This window comes from Aquarana catesbeiana, linkage group LG05 (assembly GCF_042186555.1).
Source record: "Aquarana catesbeiana isolate 2022-GZ linkage group LG05, ASM4218655v1, whole genome shotgun sequence".
Lineage (NCBI taxonomy): Eukaryota > Metazoa > Chordata > Amphibia > Anura > Ranidae > Aquarana > Aquarana catesbeiana.
In genome coordinates, this window is record NC_133328.1 from 594,715,088 (window position 1) to 594,739,595 (window position 24,508).

The 24,508-nt window shown below is 36.9% G+C and overlaps 1 protein-coding gene across 1 annotated transcript in view; it reads right to left on the minus strand.

The window, feature by feature from the left end:
* The window catches only part of CSMD3 (CUB and Sushi multiple domains 3), a 1,635,173-nt gene that overhangs the window by 831,709 nt on the left and 778,956 nt on the right, over positions 1–24,508 (minus strand). Inside the window, exons 9-10 of the mRNA XM_073632169.1 lie at positions 22,354–22,441; positions 18,379–18,503 (exon numbers count right to left, since the gene is read on the minus strand). Of these exons, the coding sequence (XP_073488270.1) occupies positions 18,379–18,503; positions 22,354–22,441 (213 nt within the window). The remainder of the gene's footprint in view (positions 1–18,378; positions 18,504–22,353; positions 22,442–24,508) is intronic.

Here is a 24,508-nt window from a genome sequence, read left to right on the forward strand (position 1 = left end):
CCTCTAGCAACCAATCAGTGAGTGGTAATGATGTGCAGTGACCTCTAGCAACCAATCAGTGAGGCTGGAGCAATTCGTGAGTGTGAACCAGATCTTTATGTTTACATTATTAAAGTTTTTTAGATAAGTCTATATGCGTTTGTTTTTTGGGATGGGAAGTGAAATTGCTAGGAGTGGGGGCCAGGAAAATATTTGAATTATTTTTCCCATTATAGGCGTGAGTGGGGCCTCATGTCTAAGATTTGCCTAAGGCCTCACAAAACCTAGAGCCGCCTCTGAAAACAGTGATTACATAACACAATTATTGTCATTTAATATGTGTCCAATCACAAATGACGTTCAATGAGGACACCTGTGTTAGTAACAACTGTCTAACATAGGATTTCCCCTCACTTTGGAGAGATTTCCCTTTCTGTCGAGTCTCCCAGGCAGGAAGAATAGGGGAATCTTCCTATTGGAACAAAGACACACAAAAGAGAGAGAGGTTTTACTATTTAACCACTTTAACCATTTCTTGGTTGATCTAAAGCTAAAGATCTTAGACTTTGGATATACTTTTACCACTTGCCAAACGTATAACTTAGATAGTCAGAGAATCATGTACCTAGTACGTGATCCAACATGTCGAGGTCTGGGGCGCGCACACGTGCCACCGGTAGCCTGGTCGCTGCTCCAGCAGGACCCGATTAGTGGGTACCACAGACTCAATGTCCGCCAGTGTCTGCTGATCCTTCAGTACAGAGGGAGAATGGCAATCTGCCTATGTAAACAAGGCAGATCGCCGTTCTGTCAGTACAGCAGGCATGGATCCTATGTCTCTGCAAAGCAGGGGCAATCCATGCATTTTTCTATTACAAGCACCTCCTGCACAGTAAGAAAACACCAGCTAGGCACACAGTTAACCCTTTGATTGCCCCTGATGTTAACCTCTTCCCAGCCAGTGTCATTAGTACAGTGACAGTCATTTTTTTTTTTACCACTAATCACTGTATTAGTGTCACTGGTCCCCAAAAAAGTGTCAAAAGTGTCAGTTAGTGTCTGATTTGTCTGCTGCAATATTGCATTTCTGCTATAAGTCACTGATCACTGCCATTACTAGTAAAAAATAAATAAATAAAATAAATAAATGAAAATGTCCCAGAGTTTGTAGACACTATAACTTTTGCACAAACCAATCAATATACGCTTATTGAGATTTTTTACCAAAAATATGTAGCAGAATACATATTGGCCTAAATTGATGAAGAAATTTGATTTTTTTCAGTTTTTTTATTGGATGTTTTTTTTTATAGCAGAAAGTATTTTTTTTCAAAATTGTCAGTCTTCTTATGTTTATAGCACAAAAATTAAAATCCACAGAGGTGATCAAATACCACCAGTTCTTTTTTTGAGAAAAAAGGACATAAATTTCATTTGGGTACAGTGTTGCACTACCGCGCATTTGTCAGTTAAACTAATTCAGTGCCATATCTCAAAAAATGGCCTGCTCATGAAGTGGAGTAAATCTTCCAGGGGGCAAGTGGTTAAATATTTAAGATAATCTATCTATCTACCTATCTATCTATCTATCTATCTATGATCTTGGGGGTAATGTGAAATGTCATTTAGAATCTTGACTTGTCAGCTATGCTAATACATTTTAGGAATTATTTTCTACTGAATAGCCTATTAAAATGTTCTGCAGTCAGAACTTTGGATTCCAGCAACATATAATGTAGGCAGTAAAGCCCAATCTGTCTGTAAAGAAGGGAAAATTTCAAAAGCAAAAGTGAATAGGTTTGGCAGGGTCTTTCACATTCATTCCTCAGGCACCAAAGATAGAATGAAATTATTCTAAAATCTGGCTTCACAATCGTTTGTTAGTCTGTAGAGGTAGAGCCTTTATCCAAGCAATTCTTTGTTTATTCAGGAACAGATTGGATTTTCTGCCAGCAAGCAAAAATTTCTCCTTTCGTTTGGGATAACAGTACATTGTATTAAATATTGACGTTTGCATTTACGATATTATTATATCAGCGTCTCTGTTTTGTCACATATTTACTTTGATTGCTAAGTAAATATGATTACATTTTTTTCGGGAAAAACTCATAAGGGATTGCTAAATAAAAATTGAAAATCATATCATCTAATCAATATTCATAGAATGCAGCAAAGTTTGTCATTGCCATCTGTTTCATAATATGACAGTGGAGTTATTTACAACATTATTTAAAACTAATTAGGGAACAATTAAAAAAAATACAGCCCCAGAATCATTGGTTGCACATGTCATCCAATTGTTTATTTTACTGCTCTGTACATTAGCGAGCACTGGCTGATGTTAATTTGTGATGATGTAACAATGTGTAAAGTAAAAACATTTCTTTGTTTTCATTTTGTGCAATTTCAGGACAGTTTTTCCGATAAACCAGAAAATGGCTCTGCTTCATGCTTTTTAGAAAAATGTCCTTTAAAGTTTGGATAGACACAAACGTATGTCTTTATTGATCCAACATTACAAAATTGGCAAGAGCACATTATTGCCTAATAAAATCATATACACAACAATTAAAATAATCCATGCCAATGTAATATCTGAGTTTTAAACTCTTTGAATGCCAATATTTAACAATATTGTTTAACCTTAAAGAGACCCTACAAATAATAAAAAAGTTTTTTTTTGCCTGTACAAAAGCTTCAGCTGCTGACAGATTCCCCTTGCCCATCATACTTTCATGTGTCTTCTGGTTCCCTGTCTTTGCTGTGCTTTTATCCACTGCCCCCTGCATCACTAAAGGGCACTGTATTGTTGTAGAGGCCAGCAGAGCAGATGGAACCAGAGCATGGCAGAGGAGGCAGGCAGCCAACCCTCCTGGAATTGCTAGTAGTCAAAGTACTGCTGGAATCCATTGGTCTTAAACAGAGAAAAGATCAATGGAATTGCAGGAGGGAATGGGTTTAATATTACATTTTCTTAAAGGGGTTGTAAAGGTTTATTTTTATTTTTTAAATAACAATTATGTCATACTTACCTCCTCTGTGCAAGGGTTTTGTACAAAGCGGCCCCAATCCTCCTCTACTGGGGTCCCTCAGCGGTGCACCTGGCTCCTCCTCTTCTTGAGTGCCCCCTCGTAGAGCCCCTTTAAGTATTTATTTTTTCATTTTCAGAGATAGTGTCATCAAAAAGTCCATTTGACTGCTCATGTAATGGCACTAAAGAAACAAACACCTATATATGATCTTTTCTTTCTTCTGCTCAGAGAACAGTTTTCAACTACACTTGCAATGGTCTAGAAAATGAAGCAAAGTTTTGTTTGAGGGGACTGCCAACATAAAATATGAAAGATGTAATTGATGCCTTGTTTTTGAAGCATGCAGATTCCTAGTGCTGAAAGCTAAGGGCCCCTTTCACACTGGGGCGGTGGCAGCGTTGGCGGTAAAGCGCTGCTATTGTAAGCAGCACTTTACCGTCGGTATTCGGCCGCTAGCGGGGTGGTTTTACCCCCCGCTGGTGGCCGAGAAAGGGTTAAAAACCACCGCAAACCACCTCTGCAGAGGCGCTTTGCCGGCGGTATAGCCGCGCTGTCCCATTGATTTCAATGGGCAGGAGCGGTGAAGGAGCGTTATACACTCCGCTCCTTCACCGCTCCGAAGATGCTGCTAGCAGGATTTTTTTTCCTGTCCTGCTAGCACACTGCTCTAGTGTGAGAGCCCCGAGGGCTTTCACACTGGAGAGACAGCAGCGGCACTTTTGGGTCGGTTTGCTGGTGCTATTATTAAGGCAATAGCGCCTGCAAACCACTCCAGTGTGAAAGGGCCCTTACACACAAGTTAGTAAGAGTAGGTCACATTTAGCTGGATTTGTTCTGTAATGTTGAAGATGTCCCACAACCCTTACAAATGGCCTTTTCAGTTCAAAGTGAACTAAGGAAACAATTTGTGAATGTCAATTTGTCAATTTATAAAAAAATATATATTTATTTAGCACATTTAAACGTTAAACTCTAGTTAAAAAAAAAGACTATTGTAAACTTGCTTGTCTTACCAAATATTATTGAATCAGACTGAACAGTCAATCTATCTGGAACCTTTGTGATTTGATTGTCTCATGAAAAGCCCTTTTGCTTGTGAATTTGATGAATACTGCTCACCTTCTCCAGCCTATACATAATATAAAGTGTAACTTTTTCTTTTTTAAGTCCACATCCTGCTGTGGTGGTTGTACTTCACTTGCTGTCCTTTAGTACGACAGAATGTGAAAGGGAAACTTCCCAAGATGAGGGAAGCTCCCAGCTCAGAAAATTGTCACCAAAATCGTGTCTCTATTGAACAATGTATCCTCATCTCTTGCTTTGGAGGCAGATTTGGCATTCCCATGGCTTTCTATATGGGTGGCGCTGGTCACCAACACAAATTGAGGGAACAAAAATAGCAATAAAAACTTTAAAGCTAAAAAAAAAAAAAATTAATTTACATACACCTCTATCTATACATACACCTGTACTCAAAACAGAAACAAGTCTACTAGATTGTGCATTAGTTGTATCAGCAATCAACAATAGAAAGGTATTTCTATTTTGTTAAGTCCTTGTAATGATTCTCTATACAACAAAAATCACTTGTTCACATAAAAGGTAACCTAAAATTCACTTAGCACCATTAATGTGTTAACAATCAATATACACTTAACATTACTGCTACATTGATGAAAGCCTTTTCACTAAGTAATAATATGCCAATGGCAGTCTTTATCGTAAGAAGCATTTGGTAATCTATATTTTTTTTCATCAATATTTACCAAAGGATGTATCATCTGGTTGGTCGCTTTCTTGGCTATTTGTTGTATTGATACCAGTTGTAAAGTGCAAATACGTTTATCAAAGAATGTGTATTATTACAAAAATTTTCAGCACTTTTTTAACTCCATTAAATATAAAAAAAATGTGGAAGCTTTTTGAAGATCCTTATATTTTGTCTCACAATATTTTTTTGAGAATGCATTAAATGCTACAAATTTTGTAAAAGGGTTTATTATTCAAGAGGTGTTTACTTTTCTTTAAAATATTGTAGATGGTATTTGAGCTTGAAGGGATGTCAAAAATGAAGTATGTAAATGCATGAATAAATACATTTATGCTTGCATACATAATGAATTTTACAGCTAGGAAAATGAGTGTTTCCGTGACTCACTCATTCATTCTTGATTATCTGTACTGTCATACATTTGGTTGATGTTGATACAAAGGCCATTTCCATTACAATTTCTGTTAAAAATCACATTAGAACAAGTCTCATTAAGGGATCATTAACATCTTTCTAATCACATAACACATATGTGTGGCAGCAGGGCAGGTGGGCATTAATGCCCACATGCCTCACATATGCATCAATAAAGTGCTGAAAGCACACTCGGTTTGCTCTGCCAACACAGTGATGGAGCTGTCGAAGACAGCTTCTGGTCCCTGTTTATGATCGGGAGCTGTTGGAATGGGTTTCTGTGACTGCCAATCAATGTGATCAAATGATCATTTGATTCATGTGATCAAATGATCGAGAACTCTGTGGTGCCTCACAGAATTAAGACCCACCTGAAAGTCCACAAGGAGGCGGTGGGAAGGGGTTAAAGCCTATCTCCAGCTAAAGCTTTTGATTTTGTTTTGGATCAAGTGTGGAATGGTTAGAGCCTCTATCAAGGGTTTATTGAAGCTTTTGTCCCTATAATATTTAATATTGTCCCTATAATAATATTTCCTTTAAAAAACAAAAAGAGGTGGTAAATCTTCCTAATGGGGACATAGACCCAAACAATATATAGTTTTGGTAAATCTAAAGCAGATCATATAGAGATTATACAATCAGATTATATAGTATATACACCTGAAATTAACTAGTTGCACTTTCAGTGACATAACTTGTATTGGCACACCAAACACAGAAGCAAACACACATTTTGCCATGTGAAAAAATTAGTGACAAATGCAGCAAAAGGCACAGCAAAAAAAGGGGCAACTCACAACACACCAAAATGTCCCATAAACTACTTTGCCAGTGCAGCCTATTGAAATCAGTGGGCTGCCCTATGTGTGTTATGGGAAAAAGGAGCCAAAAAACATGTACTCCCACTACGCTAGGTATGAATGGGGCCTGAAAGTAAAATTGGTGTGTTTACACAAAAATGATGAGGGTCCATTCTCAACTGTGTGTTTCCTGAAGGCATGGCAAACTGCACAGAAAATGCATGCTTTGTTGTGTATTTCAGAAACGTGTTGCAAATGCACCAAAAAGCACAGTAAAAAACGCACCACCCTCCACTCTAAAAAAAAATTCTGGAGCTTCTTTGGGGCAATTGTTGTACATAAGGCAGCTTATTCACGTTAATGTTCTGTTACCTTTAAAGGAGTTCCTAGCACTGTTCTGTAAACCCACATGCAGTTTTTAGGCACTACCCAAGCATATTATTTGTGTATTTTCAATGTGACCTTTAAATCACTTGAAAAGACCCTCCACCCACTTAACAGTATTTTTATTTATTTATTTTTTTCATTAGTACATAAACCCCATGGCAGTGTATATCTCCCAATTCCCTTTTTAACAATAGTTTGTCCATCAGCTTTAAAAACAAACATGAAAAAATAACAAGATTTGCTTCCTATAGACTTCAATAGGGTTTGGCACTAAGCTCATAGTTTTGCAGGATTCATGCTAGATTTTCCAAACCTCTTATGAACCCAACTCTATCAGGATCACTCATCACTATAAGCTGTTTTAGTCTTGGAAGTCAACACAGGTTTTAATTTGTGTCTGAAGAATGAACCTATGTCTTTGGAATCCCACATAGAAGCTTTTGGTGTGCATAAAATTCTAAAGACACAGATTTACAGAAGACAGATAACGCTTGACCAAAGGGTAATATTCCAGAACCATAACTAATAGCAAGAAATATTCTTTTACACATGCATTTCTTGTTCTTTTTAACATTATTACTTTTCTCTTTTCTTTTTCCATGTCTGCTGTTGAAATTCTTTACATATCCCTTGAAGGGATACACTAAGTTCTCTTTGAAGTTATCCCTACATCCATTCTAAGAAGTAGCTGGCATTACTTTGAAGAGCAATTTAGAGCCACAGGAGTAAATGGGTAATTTTCGGTCTCATATGATCCATACTTCTGCGATAGCTTGTAGCTTTTTATTCACATTTTTACCCATAATTGTTTCTTCACATCAAATTAAAATTACATATTATGGAAGTCCAATTTTCAAGAAATGAGTGGCTCTCCCTTGCTGTGCAACTATCCATAAGCTATATCATTGGCGTTACAGCTTCTGGCCATTTCCTCTCTGCTGCTTTCTGATATTTTAACTTTGGCAGGCTGAGCAGGAATGAGTTTAACAGGGCACAGTTTAATTTCCAGTCCAGCACATCTCACATCTTTTAGATAAAAAACAATTGCAGAAGCTACAAGTAAATGACTTTCATTATTTTTGTTCAATTAACTTTTTTTCCTTATGGAACATTGGAAATAATGATGCTTCAAAGGAAATATCTAGATTTCAGTATCAGCTTTATGCCCAGACCATATAAAATATATCTAATATTTTACAGTAAATGTGCATTTATGTTTGTTGTCATAGGGTTGTATCATAACAATAAGAACCGAGGTTTGATGTCAACCACAGCATTATTGAAGAGTCATAACAGGGCATAACCTGTGATTTGAGATCACAAATAATTAAACTAATACAAATAAATACCAACTCCCAGTGCAGTACAATAATACACTCCAAGCAGTGTCAGTGTACTGATGTGATCGGGCAGGGTCCTGCCTTACATATTACATCCTATATTGGACTTCATCAGAAAATGCTGATACAGGTGAAACATACTGATCTCTGCAAAGAACTACATTGGATTCCTGGACTGATCGGTTGGCTAAGTGCATGCACAGAACGCTGACATTAGGTATAACTGCCATTCTCTGTAGAATGTTACATTTGATTCCAGGATTGATTTTATGGTGGGCCTAGTACATGCATAGCCATCACTGATTAGAGATGTTTTAGCCTCAATAATTTTATCAATGTAAGTATTTATTTGGCATTGGGGAAATCTTAATAAAGTTACACAGAGAGCACTATGCAAGTGTATTTTTTTCTAAGCTCTGGTGATCCATGAGAGTGGCTGATTGTTAACCCTTTTTAGTCCTACTCACCCCAAAGTCAGATGGTCATTGATACAAGTTAATACAGACCTCCTATAATTTAGAGGTCTGTAATAAAGGTGAGCAGTTTGGAGTGTTACTAAGTGAATGGGCACACAATGTGAAATTTGGAAGCACAAGCAGTAAAGAAACATGTCAGGATATTATATGGACTTTCATGTTGTGTTTTGAGTTTGTGCATTTTATGTTTATACACTAATTTGAATTTGAGTATTGAAAATTGGTTAAACACTACTGTAGACCATTACAACTGTTTTATATTTAAAATTTGTACTATGTATATATTGGAGCAACATTATAGATATTGCAATTTATATCACTGTATGTTCAAAGCATTGTTTGAAGTGTATTATTGCACTTCATTAGGAGTTGGTATTTGTGTTAGTTTGATATTTTTTTATTTCTATTTGTTTATACCACTGCACTTATTACTTATCTGTTTTGGTACACTAGTGCATAAGTGGGAATCGCTTATTTAGTGCCAGCTTGCTGTTCTTTATTCATGCATTTACTATAAGCAGGTACATAGTTGTGCAGCCTACATTTGTTGTTATTCAATGTTAACAAATTTGAATTGATTAGTTGCTCATTCTGATGATTTGCCTCTATGGCTTTTCATTGTCATTATTTTTAAAGCACTTTAACCATAAACACAATAGCCAGATTAGAACTTATTCTACAACGAGAAATCCACGGTCTAAATAACATTTATTATTTAAGGATGTTATAGTTGTTAAATCTTTTTCTGTCTGATATTCACCTCTTAGAGAAGGTGAATAATCCAGAACAAGACATGCCAACTCCCATTATTACTGCATCCTCACCTATGCACATATTGTCTAAATATTTGACACAACACACATGAGCACTTTAAAGTGTATATGTCTTTCGTAAGTAACTTCTCTTATTTGCTTTCTTATAATGTGTTAAATATACGGTTGAAAGTAGTTTTTAATAATTGTTTAATAGGTGAACAAAAAATACATGCCTATCTTCTCAAAAATGTTGAGCTGCCCTGTGTCCTCTGCACACTTCCTGTGTTGTCTCAAGGAAGGTAGTTATCCTCAAGTTATACCTAATAAGAATTGTTATCCTGGACTACAGAATAGTTAGTCACTATGTTGTTGAAATAATGGCATTGGGAGAGATTCAGCCGTTTAGCAAAAGACAACTGTGCAGGGTCTATCCCATTCCATCCTCAGAAATGCTATGTCCTTTTAGCCCACAATAAGAAGTTATGATCTGAGTTTGTTTCTGTCACGTCTATGGGAATTTTTCTGCATTTGCAGGGTACAGCCTTATATTATTTACAAATATATTAAGCCTAAAATTCCTAAGCCTGTAAACTCTTTGTAACCAGATGCTAGTGTTCTCTTTCAGAGCAGGTAGTGATAGGTAACTGGAAAACTGAAATAGTAATTGTTGTATTCTCTGCCAGAACAGGGGTGTTGGGTAATTGTTCATGAAAACCTAAATGTGAATTGGATGGCTTTTTTTTACTAGAAACATCATCTCTAACTATAATTAGTATATTGATCTGGAGAATCACTGGCCAAGGATATCTATCTTTCTGCCATGAATGGGGCCAAAAAAGATTTTTTTCCTTGTAAAGGAAATATATCAGATGTCTTGATTGTTTTTTATTTGCCTTCTTCTGGATTAATTGTGTTAGAATAGGTTGAGATTGATGGACTGTGTTTTTTTTTTATATAATTGCATTTTTTTATTCAAATTTTATAAGCTATATACACAGAGAAGCAAAAAAAAAAAAGAAAATTGGGTGTGTATTAAGTGTGTGTCAAGCTCCATATGACAATGGAAATTTCAATGTACAATATAATATATAAGACAAATGCAAAAAATCTGTCATACATATTCATGAATACCCGAAGTACTCAAGTAAATAATATGACCTCACATCATCTCGTAACATGAGTAATTTTCAATATCAAGAGAACATAAGTTATCAGGATATACAAAATAGATGATGCATAGTTAGCAAACATTGGAGAGTAAAGGGAAATCTGAACAAAAGTAAAATAAACTTTAAAGTATTATCCATAAACAGATAAGTAACCATTTTAATTATATAGTAACAACAGCACACTCGAGTAAAGGAAATTGTACAGTTTGCAATGGTTAGATCGGGTTAGTATCACAAGATGAAGTGAAATGTGATTTGGGAAAGCTTATAGGTGAGGAATCCCACAGGTGTCATATCTTATTAAAGGACTCTATTTTATCCCCCAATTTTGCTGTGAGATACTCCGTTCTTCTTACTTATGCTATATAATTAAGAAATTGAGTCTGAGACAGAATAATAGTGGATTGATATGAGTTGTCTAGATGTGGTCGGGCTGTTGGTAACCCATTTTTTAGAAAGCTTGGAAACACCTGAAAAGAGGATTACTATAAAATGTTGGGGATTACTATAAAATGGGGATTACTATAAATTGTGTTGTTATATTATCCTAGCACATTACTTGTTATTTTATTACTTGTTTATGGTACTAATTAGGGGTGGTCCATGCCTACCTGGTGTTAGTCATGTGCTATTCCGGCAATCTTTTGAATGTTTATTACATGCTTTGTTCCATTTTTGTTTGCAATTTGCCATTTTGATGTAGGAGCTATTTTTGATAGCTTGATTTAAGCTAGGATTTTGTATATTCAGCTTTTTTGAGATTTGCTCCTTGTGTGATCTTTCTTTGACAACATTTTATAGTAATCCCCAAAAACATTTGCAATAGACTGAGGATTTCCTTACATAATAATGCCCAAATAGCCACACAAATACTACCCAAGAACAAACACCCCACAGTAAAAAATTATAGGAGTGTGGATTGCACCAAACATAAGACAATAGGAATTGCACAAAGATAGAAATGCATACAAATATACTTAATATAATTATATGCTCCACAACCAGATAGAAGAAACCAGAGGACTCAGATATATGAATAGTTGCATAGAAGGAAGATGGTGGAAACCCCAGGACTAACACCACTAAGGAGAAAAACATATCCCAAACAGAAGGAGTGGGTTTGGTAGCCTAGTGAAGCTTCCATTATTAAAAATGGTCTGGACACCCAGAACACCACATAGAAGAATCATTCTAGTATAGCACCTAAATGGCATACAATGACAATAGATACACAGAAAACACAGACAGTGCACAAAGATAGGAATACATACAAATGTATGCAATACAAATCAATACTACACAATCAGAAACAATAAACATGAGTATTCAGAGATATAAATAGTTGCAGAGGACAAATGATGGTGAGAACCCCAAGACTAACACCACTAGGAAAAGAACATGCCATTCCAAGCAGGAGTGGGTATGGAAACCAAGTGAGGTTCTAGATACCCAGAACACCACACAGAAGAATCAGTCTAATGTAGCACCAAAAAGCAAAACATGACAAAATATGGCAATTAGCACATATATGGTTAAAAAGTTTGCCATATAGATCAGAGCCAGGATGCATAAGTATGAAGAAGACAATCAGCTGGATATCCATCCAGTCAGGGAGCATATATACCACTAACTTTTCTGCCCATCATTTCTCTATCACATTTTATTTTATTATATACAGTATATTATTTCGATATCTGACAATGCTGCTTTCAAAGTGTAAATGTTTATTCCAAAAGCCATTAAGAAATGGAACAACATAAAAGAGGACAACATAAAAATGGACAACATAAAAAAGGCTTCTTAATGGAATTGGATAATCTAGACTTAAAGGAGAAGTCTGGGGTCTATAAAAAAACAAACTCACCTACTTACCTCTATACTGCAGCATTGGTCTGATGCTGCAGCTGACCCTTACCAGCTCTACCACCGAAAACTGAGCTTTCATATGACCACTGATCAGTTCTCGACCAGTTCTGAGCAGAGAGTGATGGCTGTCAATCACCGCTTTCTGCTCTGCTCCTCCAGCCCTCACTGGACTGTCGAGCAGGAGATGGGGCAGGCACAACTGGCTTTGGCTCTCAGTCATCTTTCAATGAGGCAGATGGGTGGAACCCGACAATATGGTCGGGATCATTTCAGAGTTACATTTTTCAATAGGGATGCCATAATAAAAGTACATAACAAACACAGGCACAGCTTTCTTCTTAGTAGGGCTGCACAACATTCTACCTTGGCATGTCTTTCACCTCACTTTAGTTCTACCTGACAGAGTCTGGTAGAACTGATAACAGATGATTTAAAGACTGTATTGTTTTGATTTAATTAATTACTAAGTATTACTCTTTTTAGTTACAAACAACAGCAATCTTGTAAATAGTACATGGCATTGCCCCTGTAATATTCTACAGTGTTTCAGGCCTTTGTACTAGAATCCCATGTAAACAGTATTTTTGCCTTTTTGCAATTGTAACTCACACACCAATTTCAGATTATTGTTCACTGTCCTAAAAAAGAAAATTGAATGCACATTTTAAGTCTTGTCAGAGACTATTTTAAGTTAGTCTTCTGGAATATATTTCATACAACCTTTTATTGAAACTTTCTTCCTAGGTTATTTTATTGACACTTTTGCTGAAATCACAGTTCCCTATAGAAGCAATTTTAAACAGTAAAAGGAGAGGAATATAATTATATTCTAATAAAAGAAATAGGATTTTTACAATCCATTTTTACTGTTTTTCACCTAGATAATATATCATTTTCATAGTACTTTTTTATTCTTTCGTATTGGCTGACAAAAGTCAATAAAAGGAAAAACAAACACGCAGTTTATTCATAAAATAGTAAAATGAGTTCATAACCAAAAATAAGTGTGGAAATTGAAATTGAATGTAAAATTATATAGAAGTATCCAAAGTTCAAATATTTCCACAAACAAATCAGATTTTTTTTCCCCTAGTCATTGGCATTAAATGTTGGTAAATCTATCGAGGACACAAAGGACAAGGTACACATTGATGAAATACCTGCTAGTTAAAAGGTAACCTGTACACAGGAAAAGAAAACAAACAAGCTTGAAAACCATTGTGTTCAAACACAACACCAGGTGTCCACTGTATGATCTCTATAAACACAATATAAAAATGTTAGAAATATATTTTAAATATATTTAAAAATATATATTACTACCTGTATCCTTTCAGAAGTGATAGGGGGTTCATTCACATATTCAGCTTTTCAGTGAGCATTGTATCTTTCTCTCTGCTCCCCAGCTATACTTCCCCTTCTCTGCCTAAGTATGAAGCCTAAGTATATCTGTTCTTAAAAATATCCCCTGCCCCCTCCTTTTACCTATCCTACCTAAACTGTATAAAATGAATTAAATGCATACCTATATTTTAACTGCTCTGGTTATGTGTTCTTGCAGCTCTGTGTAAGGGAACACTTGACAATGATTCTGAATTTCAGGAGCCATGATATCACCCATAGGCTCCCATGGCCCAGCCATTATCAGAGATCCATTTTCTCTCCTGCAATAGCTGCTCACTGACACAGGGTAGCTGGAGTTGTGGAATCACATGACTGGACCAAAGGAGATTAAAAATAGGTAAGTATACAGATCTTTTTTTATACAGGTTAGGCAGGTTATGGATAGGTAGGATTAGGGAGAGGAAACATTTTTTAAGAATCGCAAATCTTTTTGTGGCAGTGCCGTTTGTGGTGATATGGATTTTGTCTCTAACTTAAAGCAGGGGAAAAAAATGTAAAAGGTATTTACTGAAAAGCAATCCCTTAAGAAACTAAAATGCCTATACTATATCACACAAGAAACCAGCATTTCTAGACCATCTGTTTATTTGTTTACCATATGCCAGTGTAGACATTTGTAATATCCTTCATAATATGCTTCATCTGTGTAAGGCATATTCATTCTGTTTTAAGTACTCTGTTCTGAACCCCATTGTCTGTTGTGCTACCTAAACATTTAGGCTCGGTTCACACTGGGACGACTTGGGATCCGACTTGTACGCCCTCAAGTCGCCCCAAGTCGCCCCAGAAAGAGATTCAATGGGAGTGAATGGGAGCGTCTTAATAGACACTACTGAAGTCGCTCCGACTTCAGAGCGTACTCCCTGTACTACTTGGATCCGACTTGGTAGGCGACCTGTACCATAGAAATCAATGGAAGTCGCCTCCAAGTAGGATCTCTCTCTTAAGTCAAGCGACTTTGCAGGCAAAAACTTTTGTTTGCCCAGGCAAACCCCTCCCTCCCAGAGAGCTGATTGTTCTGTGATTGGCCACAGCCGAAGTCGCCTGTCATGGAGGCGACTTCAAGTCGCGTTGTAATTTGCTAAAGTCGCGCTGAAGTTGCGCTGAAGTCGCGTTGAAGCTGCGTTGAAGTCGCCGTGCAAAGTCGCGCTGAAGTCGTGTTGCCCCTGTGTGAATCGAGCCTCACAGAAACGTTAATATGACTGACATTACATTGATTACCTGGCAGAACTTGTACTGCATTGTAAAATAAGATAAAGAAAACTGCTGCTTTTGTATTCTACTTAAAGTTGAACTACAAGCAGAAACTTTTTTTCTATGTAAGCTGATGGTTCCTTTATGGTTCATGGTTGATTAGCAAAGATCTTGTTAATTTTTTTCCCCAGTCCTTCTCTGAGAAAATTGAGGTGCGTTATTTGAATCACAGGCTTGCTTGCCTATGACAGAACAAGAAAGAAAAGGAGGGAGCACCAGCCTTGTGCATTATCCCAAGCAAGTTTATTAATAAAACCAGAATAAAATACTACTAAACAAACATTTGGAGAGTAGGTGCTTAGCATAGCCACCTGATTGTGGCGATCAGTCCAGGACCAATAGTCTCCAGATAGCTATGGAAAAGACATCAGTGCTGCTGTTGACTGACGTGTTTCAAAGTCATAGTTTATTCTTCACCTATGACTTTAAAACACGTCAGACAGCAGCAGCCCTGATGTATTTTCCACAGCTATCTGGAGACTATTGGTCCTGGACTGATCGACAAGATCGGGTGGCAACACTAAGCACCTAATCTCCATATGTTTGTGAGTAATATTTTATTCTGGTTTTATTAATACATTTGCTTGGAATAATGCACAAGGCTGGGTCGTCCGCCTTTTCTTTCTTGTTCTGTGACTACTAGGATTTCCCCTATCCTGGAGGGCAGCAAGGCCATAGCAACTATCCCCTGAGTGAATGACTACCTGATTTTGCACCATTGCGCAGGAGTATTTGTTTGCTGTTCCTTGTCTGTGATATCTATTTTGTAAGACCAGAATATTTTGCCCTATATTCCTGCAGCCACTGGTCTTGCCTCTACCCAGCTGTAGTTTCTTACCATGATCGGAGATGCAATTCCACCACTGTAGTGGGCAGACACAGAATTCTGAGACTTCCAGTCTAAACCACCCACTGATACAGCATCATCAGAAAGACAGCCAGGAGACACCGAGTCTGTCCTGCCTCATATGTCCTAATTTACTTACTGACAGACCTCTCTCAGCAACCCATACCTGTAATGAATATTAGCACTACGTGGGCGAGTACATGAGCTCATTTAGTGCAAGCAATACATGCTTAATCTGCCCATATTCATTCCCATTCCCTACAATGCCCTTCCTTCTCACTCTACAGCTATGCATAATGCGAACTGTAGTTTCTAAATAGCTGTAGAGTGAAAAGGCAGGATGTGATTTACACCTCCTCCTCCACTACTATTTTTTGAATCAGAGTGATAAAATCAAAAATAATGCATTCTAAATTTCTACTGAATGATGAGGCTTATAAATAAACTGATTAAGGTTTATTCGTTTACATAGGTCAGTGTACTTATTGCAGTTTTTATGTGGTATTCCGAAGTTTTTCTTTAAATTCAAAATTGTCTGGTGCTATCTTTAGCTGTTTGTCAAGATTCCTTACATTTACACTATACCCAGATATTGCTAAAATATAATTAAAGCCATATGTCTTCTTGCAAAATACAGTAATGTATCTATTATTTTTCAAATTTAGCATACAGTATCAGGATACTTATTTGTCAGTAGTTCTCATTTTCGTGTTAGAGCATAAAATATTACATTATGATATATTGCATGTTTTTAAAGTTATCCCTGTGATAGAGATTATGGAACAATAAACATTTTTACTTTGATTTGAGAAAAAAATGTATGAGCAATGAGCCAAAAGATGTGTGGATCGGATATTTGTATTTCCAAAGTAGAAAAATTGCCACATATAATAGGTTAATCACATTCAACTGGATTTTTTTCTACATATCAAAGGCATTTCACAGCTTATCCAAGTGCCTTTTCAGTTCTAATGACTATCAGGAACATACCCCAGCATTTATATTCACACTGGTAACACCGACACCTTGATCCAATTACCATGTATCAAGGCAGATGTTGATTGTTCAAGAACAGGATGAGAGATGTAATAGTTTATGGAACCACTCTGTTCTATTTAATCCCATCCCTTGGTGTAAGAAGGCAACAACAGGTTTTAATGCTTTGATTTCCATGGTGGAAATGTCAATTGTTGAGTATACATTGGGGTTATAAATGTTAGAGTATGTTCACAATATGCATTCGAGCTGACAAAGTTGAGTATAAAATCTGTGAAATGTTGTCAACATTATAGAACAAGTGTAGTTGCATGTTCCTAACCACTACTAGCTAGGGTTACAATTTTATGTAAATGAATCTACATTTGGAGAAAATAAATGCAAAATGGCATGTGAGCAACAGCCCAGATAGTTTTGAAATAGTAAAAACGTGATTAAAAATAGATCACATAAAAAAGAATAGAGAATAATGAAATCCCTGTCATTGTTTTTCTTTTTTGTGTCTGTGTTGTGTTTAGATGCTTTCCCTTCACTTTAAGTCATGAAGATACAACAGAAGTCACTTGAACAACTGTAAGATTTTGGTTTTCACATCATTATCTGTGTTGGTGATAATGGTTATTAGGATGGGTGAATCCACCTAGCCTGGATGCAGCAGTAAAAACCTAATAGGTATTCTAAACCTTCCACACAAAAAACTATCGAAAACATTGACTTTATACACAGAACTTTAAAAAAGATCTTCAGCCTTAAAAAAAAACTACTGAAAAAAAGGACACTTGCCAGTCCAGGTATCCAGCACTGTCCTCACCCTGGTCAGTTCTTCAACAGTCTTTGGGTCCTTAGAGCCGCGATATTTACTAAGGTAATTTGGTTGTGACTCCTTGTGACTTAACAGCCAGCTTCCCACTGCACATGCGAGAGCTGACTGTGCTGTATGAATGGTCCTGTAGCCTGATGGGACCTGTAACATGCCCCAGAATATTGCAGGTGGGGTGAAACCTTCCATTCCGATCACTTAGGCCAGTGATGGTGAACCTTGGCACTCCAGATGTTTTGGAACTACATTTCCCATGATGTTCAACTACATTGCAGAGTGTATGAGCATCATGGGAAATGTAGTTCCAAAACATCTGGGGTGCCAAGGTTCCCCATCACTGACCTAAGCAGTCAGAGCATAAGTGGGAGCAGGTACCTGTAAAAACTAGGTACCTGCTGCTCCCCTCAAAAAAAAAAAAAAAAAAAAAAAAAAAAGAAACCTCCAAAAGTGGGAGAGGAGGAGGGGGTAGAAGGTGTTAAAGCAGAACTTTCATCGTAGGGCGAAGTTCCACTTTAAGTATACCTAAGAATATTAGAAGAAAAAACACTATCCTTACATCTCTGGTGACATCTCATCTGGTGACATCACTTATCCATCTTGCAGTATCCTGGGAAAGGTGAGATAACCCCAAATCTCAGCAAAAGAGATTATTACTGAGTAGGAGTGCATTCTCATAGAATTTAGCATTCTCAACTTTTCACGCAAGCTCAGCTTTAATCAATCTTACTGTCTAGGCCACAATAGTGCAAATTTCAACATAAACACTTACTAGATTGTATAAGAGATGCTCCCTTAAAAATGTTACTAATGTACGTATGTCATATACAATACATAGCACAATGCTAGATGTTCATAGTCTCTGCAGTGTACATTCTTCCAGCAAAATAGTGAGAAGAATATATTATATTAACAAAAATATCACTTCAGTTAATCCAGGTCGAAGTTGGCCATATGCATAAAACTGGAGGAAATAGTGGAGAGTGAGCAAATACTTCTATTTCCTTATCACCATTCAGTCAGAGAGCATAGGAATTAGGTTGGATGTAAGTTGTCACACCCTACACTTACCTTTGCACACAGGCCTATGATCACTCCAAGCTGCAAACACATCAGCAATCCTCTGACAAGTGATTTTTTTTTCACCTTGAAGGACATAGTCTTCATCACAAGAAAACAGTACAGTTGCTCCGAGGCTAAAACAAAACATAATTGGACACAAATAACAAGGGAAAGCAATGGTTACTTCCAAGTTAAGAAATTACACAATGACTTTTGCTACTATTAATTACATAACCCATCCCATTAGTGAAACGTTGTATCTGCTATTTCAGAATAGGTCTCTGAACAATTTTTTTTGGAATATGCCTGTCCCTAAACTGTTCATTTAATAAAAACATTTAAATAATAATCATTTTCTAAACAGGATATACATGTAAAATAATAAAACAAACACAATATGCCAGGCTTTCAGTTACAAATCACGCAAACTCTCTAAATGGAAAAAAGGTAGAAAAGCAATTCATTTTAAATATTGGTGACATACTGTATCACACCAACTGATAGATGAGATATATGATATGTGGTTGCCATTGTTAAGTTTTAATACTGCCCTATCTAAATTTGTTTTACAACCATCCACTATTAGGGATGAGCCCGATGTTCGCGTCGACCGTAAGTCTGACTCGATCATCGGGTGTTTCGCCGAACAGTGAACATTATGCGGTGTTCGCGGCAAATTCGAAAGCCGCGGAACACCGTTAAAGTCTATGGGACATTAACGTGAAAAACCAAAAGTGCTCATTCTAAAGGCTTATATGCAATGTATTGCCATAAAAAGTGTTTGGGGACCTGGGTCCTGCCCCAGGGGACATGTATCAAGGCAAAAAGAGTTTTAAAAGTGTCCGTTTTTTGGGAGCAGTGATTTTAATGATGCTTAAAGTGAAACAATAAAAATGAAATATTCCTTTAAATATCGTGCCTGGGGGTGTCTATAGTATGCCTGTAAAGTGGTGCAGTTTTCCAGTGTTTAGAACAAAATCACCGAAAAATGACATTTCTAAAGGAAAAAAAGCAATTTAAAACTGATTGCGGCTATAATGAATTGTCGGATCTTGGAAATATAGATAAAACTCATTGAAAAAAAAGGAATGGGTCCCACCCAGTCCATTACCAGGCCCTTTGGATCTGCTATGAATATTAAGGGAAACCCCGAACCAAAAATAAAAAAAAAATTGTATGGGGGTCCCCCCAAAATGCATAGTATCTCTAGTATCTGCTAAAAGCCATCCCATTAATGGGATGGATGACGTAAATGGGTGACCCCCCTGATGCCATGTGACATCAGAGGAAGGCGGATTCGCCCGTTTATGTCACAGAGTGGCCCCGCCCTCAGCTATATAACAGCTGTCACCGTGAGGAAGTGTCACTCGGCAGGAGCCTCCCATGGAGGCAGAGCTGTTGCGGCTTTTTCTTTTCTTTTTTTGGCTCGTAGGCGTCATGAGATGGATTTACATTGTGGGACATTTTTATTTTTTATCTTTTAATAAAGGACTTGTCTCAAAGTGTCTCCTGTCTTTTTTACAATTTTTGACACTTTTTTGTGAAATGGTAGGGGTACAATGTACCCGTTACCGATTCACATAGGGGGAGGCTGGGATCTGGGGGTCTCCTTGTTAAATGGGGCTTCCAGATTCTGAAAAGCCCCAACCCACAGACCCCCACAACCACCGGGCAAGGGTTGTGGGGATGAGGTCCTTGTCCCCATCCACATGGGGACAAGATGCTTTGGGGGCTACTCCAAAGCACCCTCCCCATGTTGAGGGTATGTGACCTGGTATGGTTCAGAAGGGGGGACATTCTCTCACTCCCCCTCTTTTTCCTGCGGCCTGCCAGGTTGCGTGCTCGGATAAGGGTCTGGTATGGATTTGGGGGAACCCCTACGCCATTTTTTAAAATTTGGAGCAGGGTTCCCCTTAATTTCCATACCAGACCTGAAGGGCCTGGAATGGATTTTGGCCTGGTAATGGACTGGGGGGACCCATGCAGTCTTTTTCAATGAGTTTTATCTATATTGCCGAGACCTGACAATTCATTACAGCCGCAATCAGTTTTAAATGACTTTTTTCCTTTAGAAATGTCATTTTGCTGTGGTACTGTTCTAAACATGGTAAAACTGCGCCACTTTACAGGCATACCCCAGGCACGATATTTAAAGGAATATTTTATTTTTATTGTTTCACTTTAAGCATTATTAAAATCACTGCTCCAGAAAAAACGTCTGTTTTTAAAACTTTTTTTGCATTGATACATGTCCCCTGGGACAGAACCCGGGTCCCCAAACACTTTTTATGACAAACACTTGCATATAAGCCTTTAAAATAAGCACTTTTGATTTTTCATGTTTGTGTCCCATAGACTTTAACGGTGTTTGCGTGTTCGTCCAAATTTTTTGCCTGTTCGCATGTTCTGGTGTGGACCGAACTGGGGGGTGTTCGGCTCATCCTTATCCACTATGAATAAATGAAGTGATTATTTAGCAGCATGGTATTTTAAATACATTACTTAGATTACACACACACGCTTAATAACAGATTGCCGATCTGCTGTGCAACTTGTGTTTTGCCTCTTTCCTATATTTTAAACTGTGCTATTTAAACATCCCACATGCAAACTGGATGCTTTTAATTAGACCAGATGCATTTTGATGTGAATATTATTTTTTTCAAGAATCATTTTTTATATATTTAAGGGACCATTATCATAAACGTTTTGCATGTCCTGATGGTAAAACGTAGAAGATATTAGCACATTATTTTTCCAAAGGCCTTTGCAACGTTTTTTAATACTAAACTATCACTAATTCTGGAACTGACAATAGTAGGAAATAACTTGCCCCATTCTCTTCTTCAGGGGTGTTCAGGCTGTTCCCTTTTATAAAAATTTTGACCATTCCATTTTGTTTTTTTCTTTGATGAATAATGTCCTGCATTCCTGGTGTTCCAATAATCCCTGTGCTCGAATGACAAATGATTATGGCCAGCATGCTCAGCCCTTCAGTGTGACCACACATGTCCAAACACTGAAAACTACCTTGACTTTCTGTCAGACTCAACGTGGCAGCTCTCAGCACTTGGCGTGCATTGCAATTCACCTGTCATTTGAGCATAAGACACTTCTGTTGTCTATATGCTAGAAAATTATCAAAAAAAAAAAAAAAAAGATGGAGGTAGCTGGCTTACTTCAAGTTCACCTCAAGTTCAAGGTGCTTCTTCTGGAAATGATTCCTCCAATAAATAGAAAAAAGGAATGGTCCAAGAAAATAGCCTGGGCTCCCTTAAAGATCAAATTGTGTAGGCTATTTCCTTTCATAATCCTTTTAGAAGAATAGATGGTTTAGGCTTAATAGACCAGACAATAACTTTCAATACTTGCTTGTTTTTACTCAGCACCTCAGCTCAGGTCATGCTGCAGTACACACCTGTCCTGATCAGGAATGCTTAAATAGACTTCTGTGTATTCAGCATATGCCTGAAATAACAGGTTCTGTTTGACTTCTGTCTGTCATCCATTGTTCATTGTTTTACTTCAGCATTTGTCCTGCTTGTTAGTTGACGGTCACTCTTTCTGATACAGCACATCCACTTACCTTCATTACTCAAGTAGACTTTTTACAAATTACATTAAAATATTTTTTTTCAATAATTTATCATCTATTTATTGCCTTAGAATTTACATTTTTCAAAATAATATTTGCAATTTATTTGTATTTTTTTCTAACAAAAATATATTACAGAGTATACATGCTGTGTTTGCAAAACATACTGGGATTTCTCAAGAAAGCTTTGCACTGATTGTTTGCCTTCTGACAGCCTGTGTTAATCCACTAGTTAATGAACGGATGGGTTTGCAGAGGAAAAGATGGCATATCAGCTGCTCCTTGATTGATATATATTTGAGGCCTGATAATTATGGATTAGTAAATAGTTTCAGACAATTGAGTCAGTTGACCATAGTGATGCCACTAATATTTTCATTTTTGTTTACCTAAAATTTGAGCCTATTCTTTTCCCATTTTCTGGTTCTCCTGGGTCAGGGCACATATTTGATGCTTGTTTTATACCTCCCTCATTTACTGTAAAAAAAAAAAAAACATTTTATAACATTAATGGATATAGGTGACATAATATAATACAGAGAAACACTGTAAAAAAATCACACACAAACATAAAATGTAACTAGCTTTAAATAATGCTAGCTTTTTACCAAATACATTTTTTTTTACCAAAAGAAAATTTAACATCCAATTTTTGCAAGCATTCCAGACGTAATCCAGCTAACAACTGCAAAAAATATAACTGATATTATTAAAAAGACTTTTCAACAAATGATATACTGCAATGAAGGGTGGACATTAAGTACTGCCCTTACATTTTTTTTCAGTAATGAAAGTTTTATGCTATCTTAAAGAAGAGATTTTAAGTTCAACTTCTGCACTATTAAAGTATCCCTCTTTTATTAAGCCATGCCTGTTTATATTTGTTACAGCTGTAAGGAGATATGATTGTACCAGAGCCCAATAACACTTATAGAGAGTTTCAAAACTGTTGAATGGAAATTGAACTTGTTACACCTAAATCTTCCACCGGCTAATTTGCAAGTGCTGCCAAAGTACTTGGCAAACAGAATAAGACAAATAGGAGCAAAGCATGCTTTAAATATGACTTTTGAAGAATGCATTGAAACCATCATTACTGAAACCAAGTGAAGCATTTACCTACCTCCTCCTATATCCTCTTCAACATTATGTTAATTTCAAAAGTAATAATACCGTATTTGCACCTCAGCTGGCAAATATATATGAGAAATGTTACACATTTTATCTGTAGGCATGAGCATCTTCTAAGCTTAACCAACATATATAAAGATGTCCTTACATTATTATTATCCTTTGAAAACACAACAGTTATATTTGGGTGCAGCACAATTTGGAGGAAATTGCATAAACTATAACATTTCATTGCTTGAAATCATGGTCTGTTTAGACATTAACAAAAATAAACAAAAAAGAATAGTATTTATTTAATCATATTAACTACACAAGATGAATAGATTAGTTACATCATTTTTTACCTTAAAGTATAACTAAAGGAAAAACTTTTTTCAGTTTTGGACAGAGTGGAAAAGGATTAGAACACCTGCAGATTTCTAGTGCTGTCTGTGCCCCGTTAGGGAGATTCAACATCTCAATTTCTCCTATTTACCATTATCACTGAAAGTAAAAGAAAATTCCACAATGTTGGGTTTTCCCCAGAACAGTAATAGAGGGCAAATCTTCCAGGGATTTTCTAACTTTGGTGGGATTTTCCCCTCACTTCCTGTTTTGGCTATAGGACTGGAAATTAAGATAAATCTCCCAATTAGGACACAAATGGATAAAAAAACTTGACAGGGGTTATAACCCTTTGTTACTCTATCCAAGATGAAAAAAATGTTTTGCCTTTAGTTCTACTATTATTGCATAGATAGATAAGATATACTGTAAATATACAGTAGCATAATTTCTGATATCACAAACTTGCTGCACTAATTTGACCTTAAACTAACTGTATAATTTAAATCTTTTCTACTTACAAAATAATGCTCCCCCTTTAAGCTTAATGAAATAGTATAGATGAGAAATTCAAACATTATTTGGTATTTTATCTCATGATCATTTTTTCTTCAATATGTCCAATTCACAAACATAACAAACTTAGAATAGGTATTTTGTTGATAGCTTTATTTGCTCAAGAATTGTTATTTTATCACAACCTTAAACAGTTACTTAACTGCTTGCCGACCTGCCATCAGTATACTGTGGCAGGTCGGCACAATCCTGCAAACCATCATAGCAGTACATCGGCCCTTTAAATGCCTATAGCACTGCGGAGGAACCGATGCGTGTGGCCGGTGGTCGCAATGACCGCCGGCCAGGCATGAGAGCCAGAACAGGGACGTGTGTGTGTAAACACACAAATCCCTGTTCTGTGAGGAGAGGAGAGACAGATTGTATATTCCTACTAGCTAGGAACAACAATATGTCTCTTCCTCTAGTCAGCACCATCCCCCCACAGTTAGAAACACAAATGAGGAAACATATATAACCCCTTGATCGCCCCCTAGTGTTAACCCCTTCCCTACCAGTGACATTTATACAGTA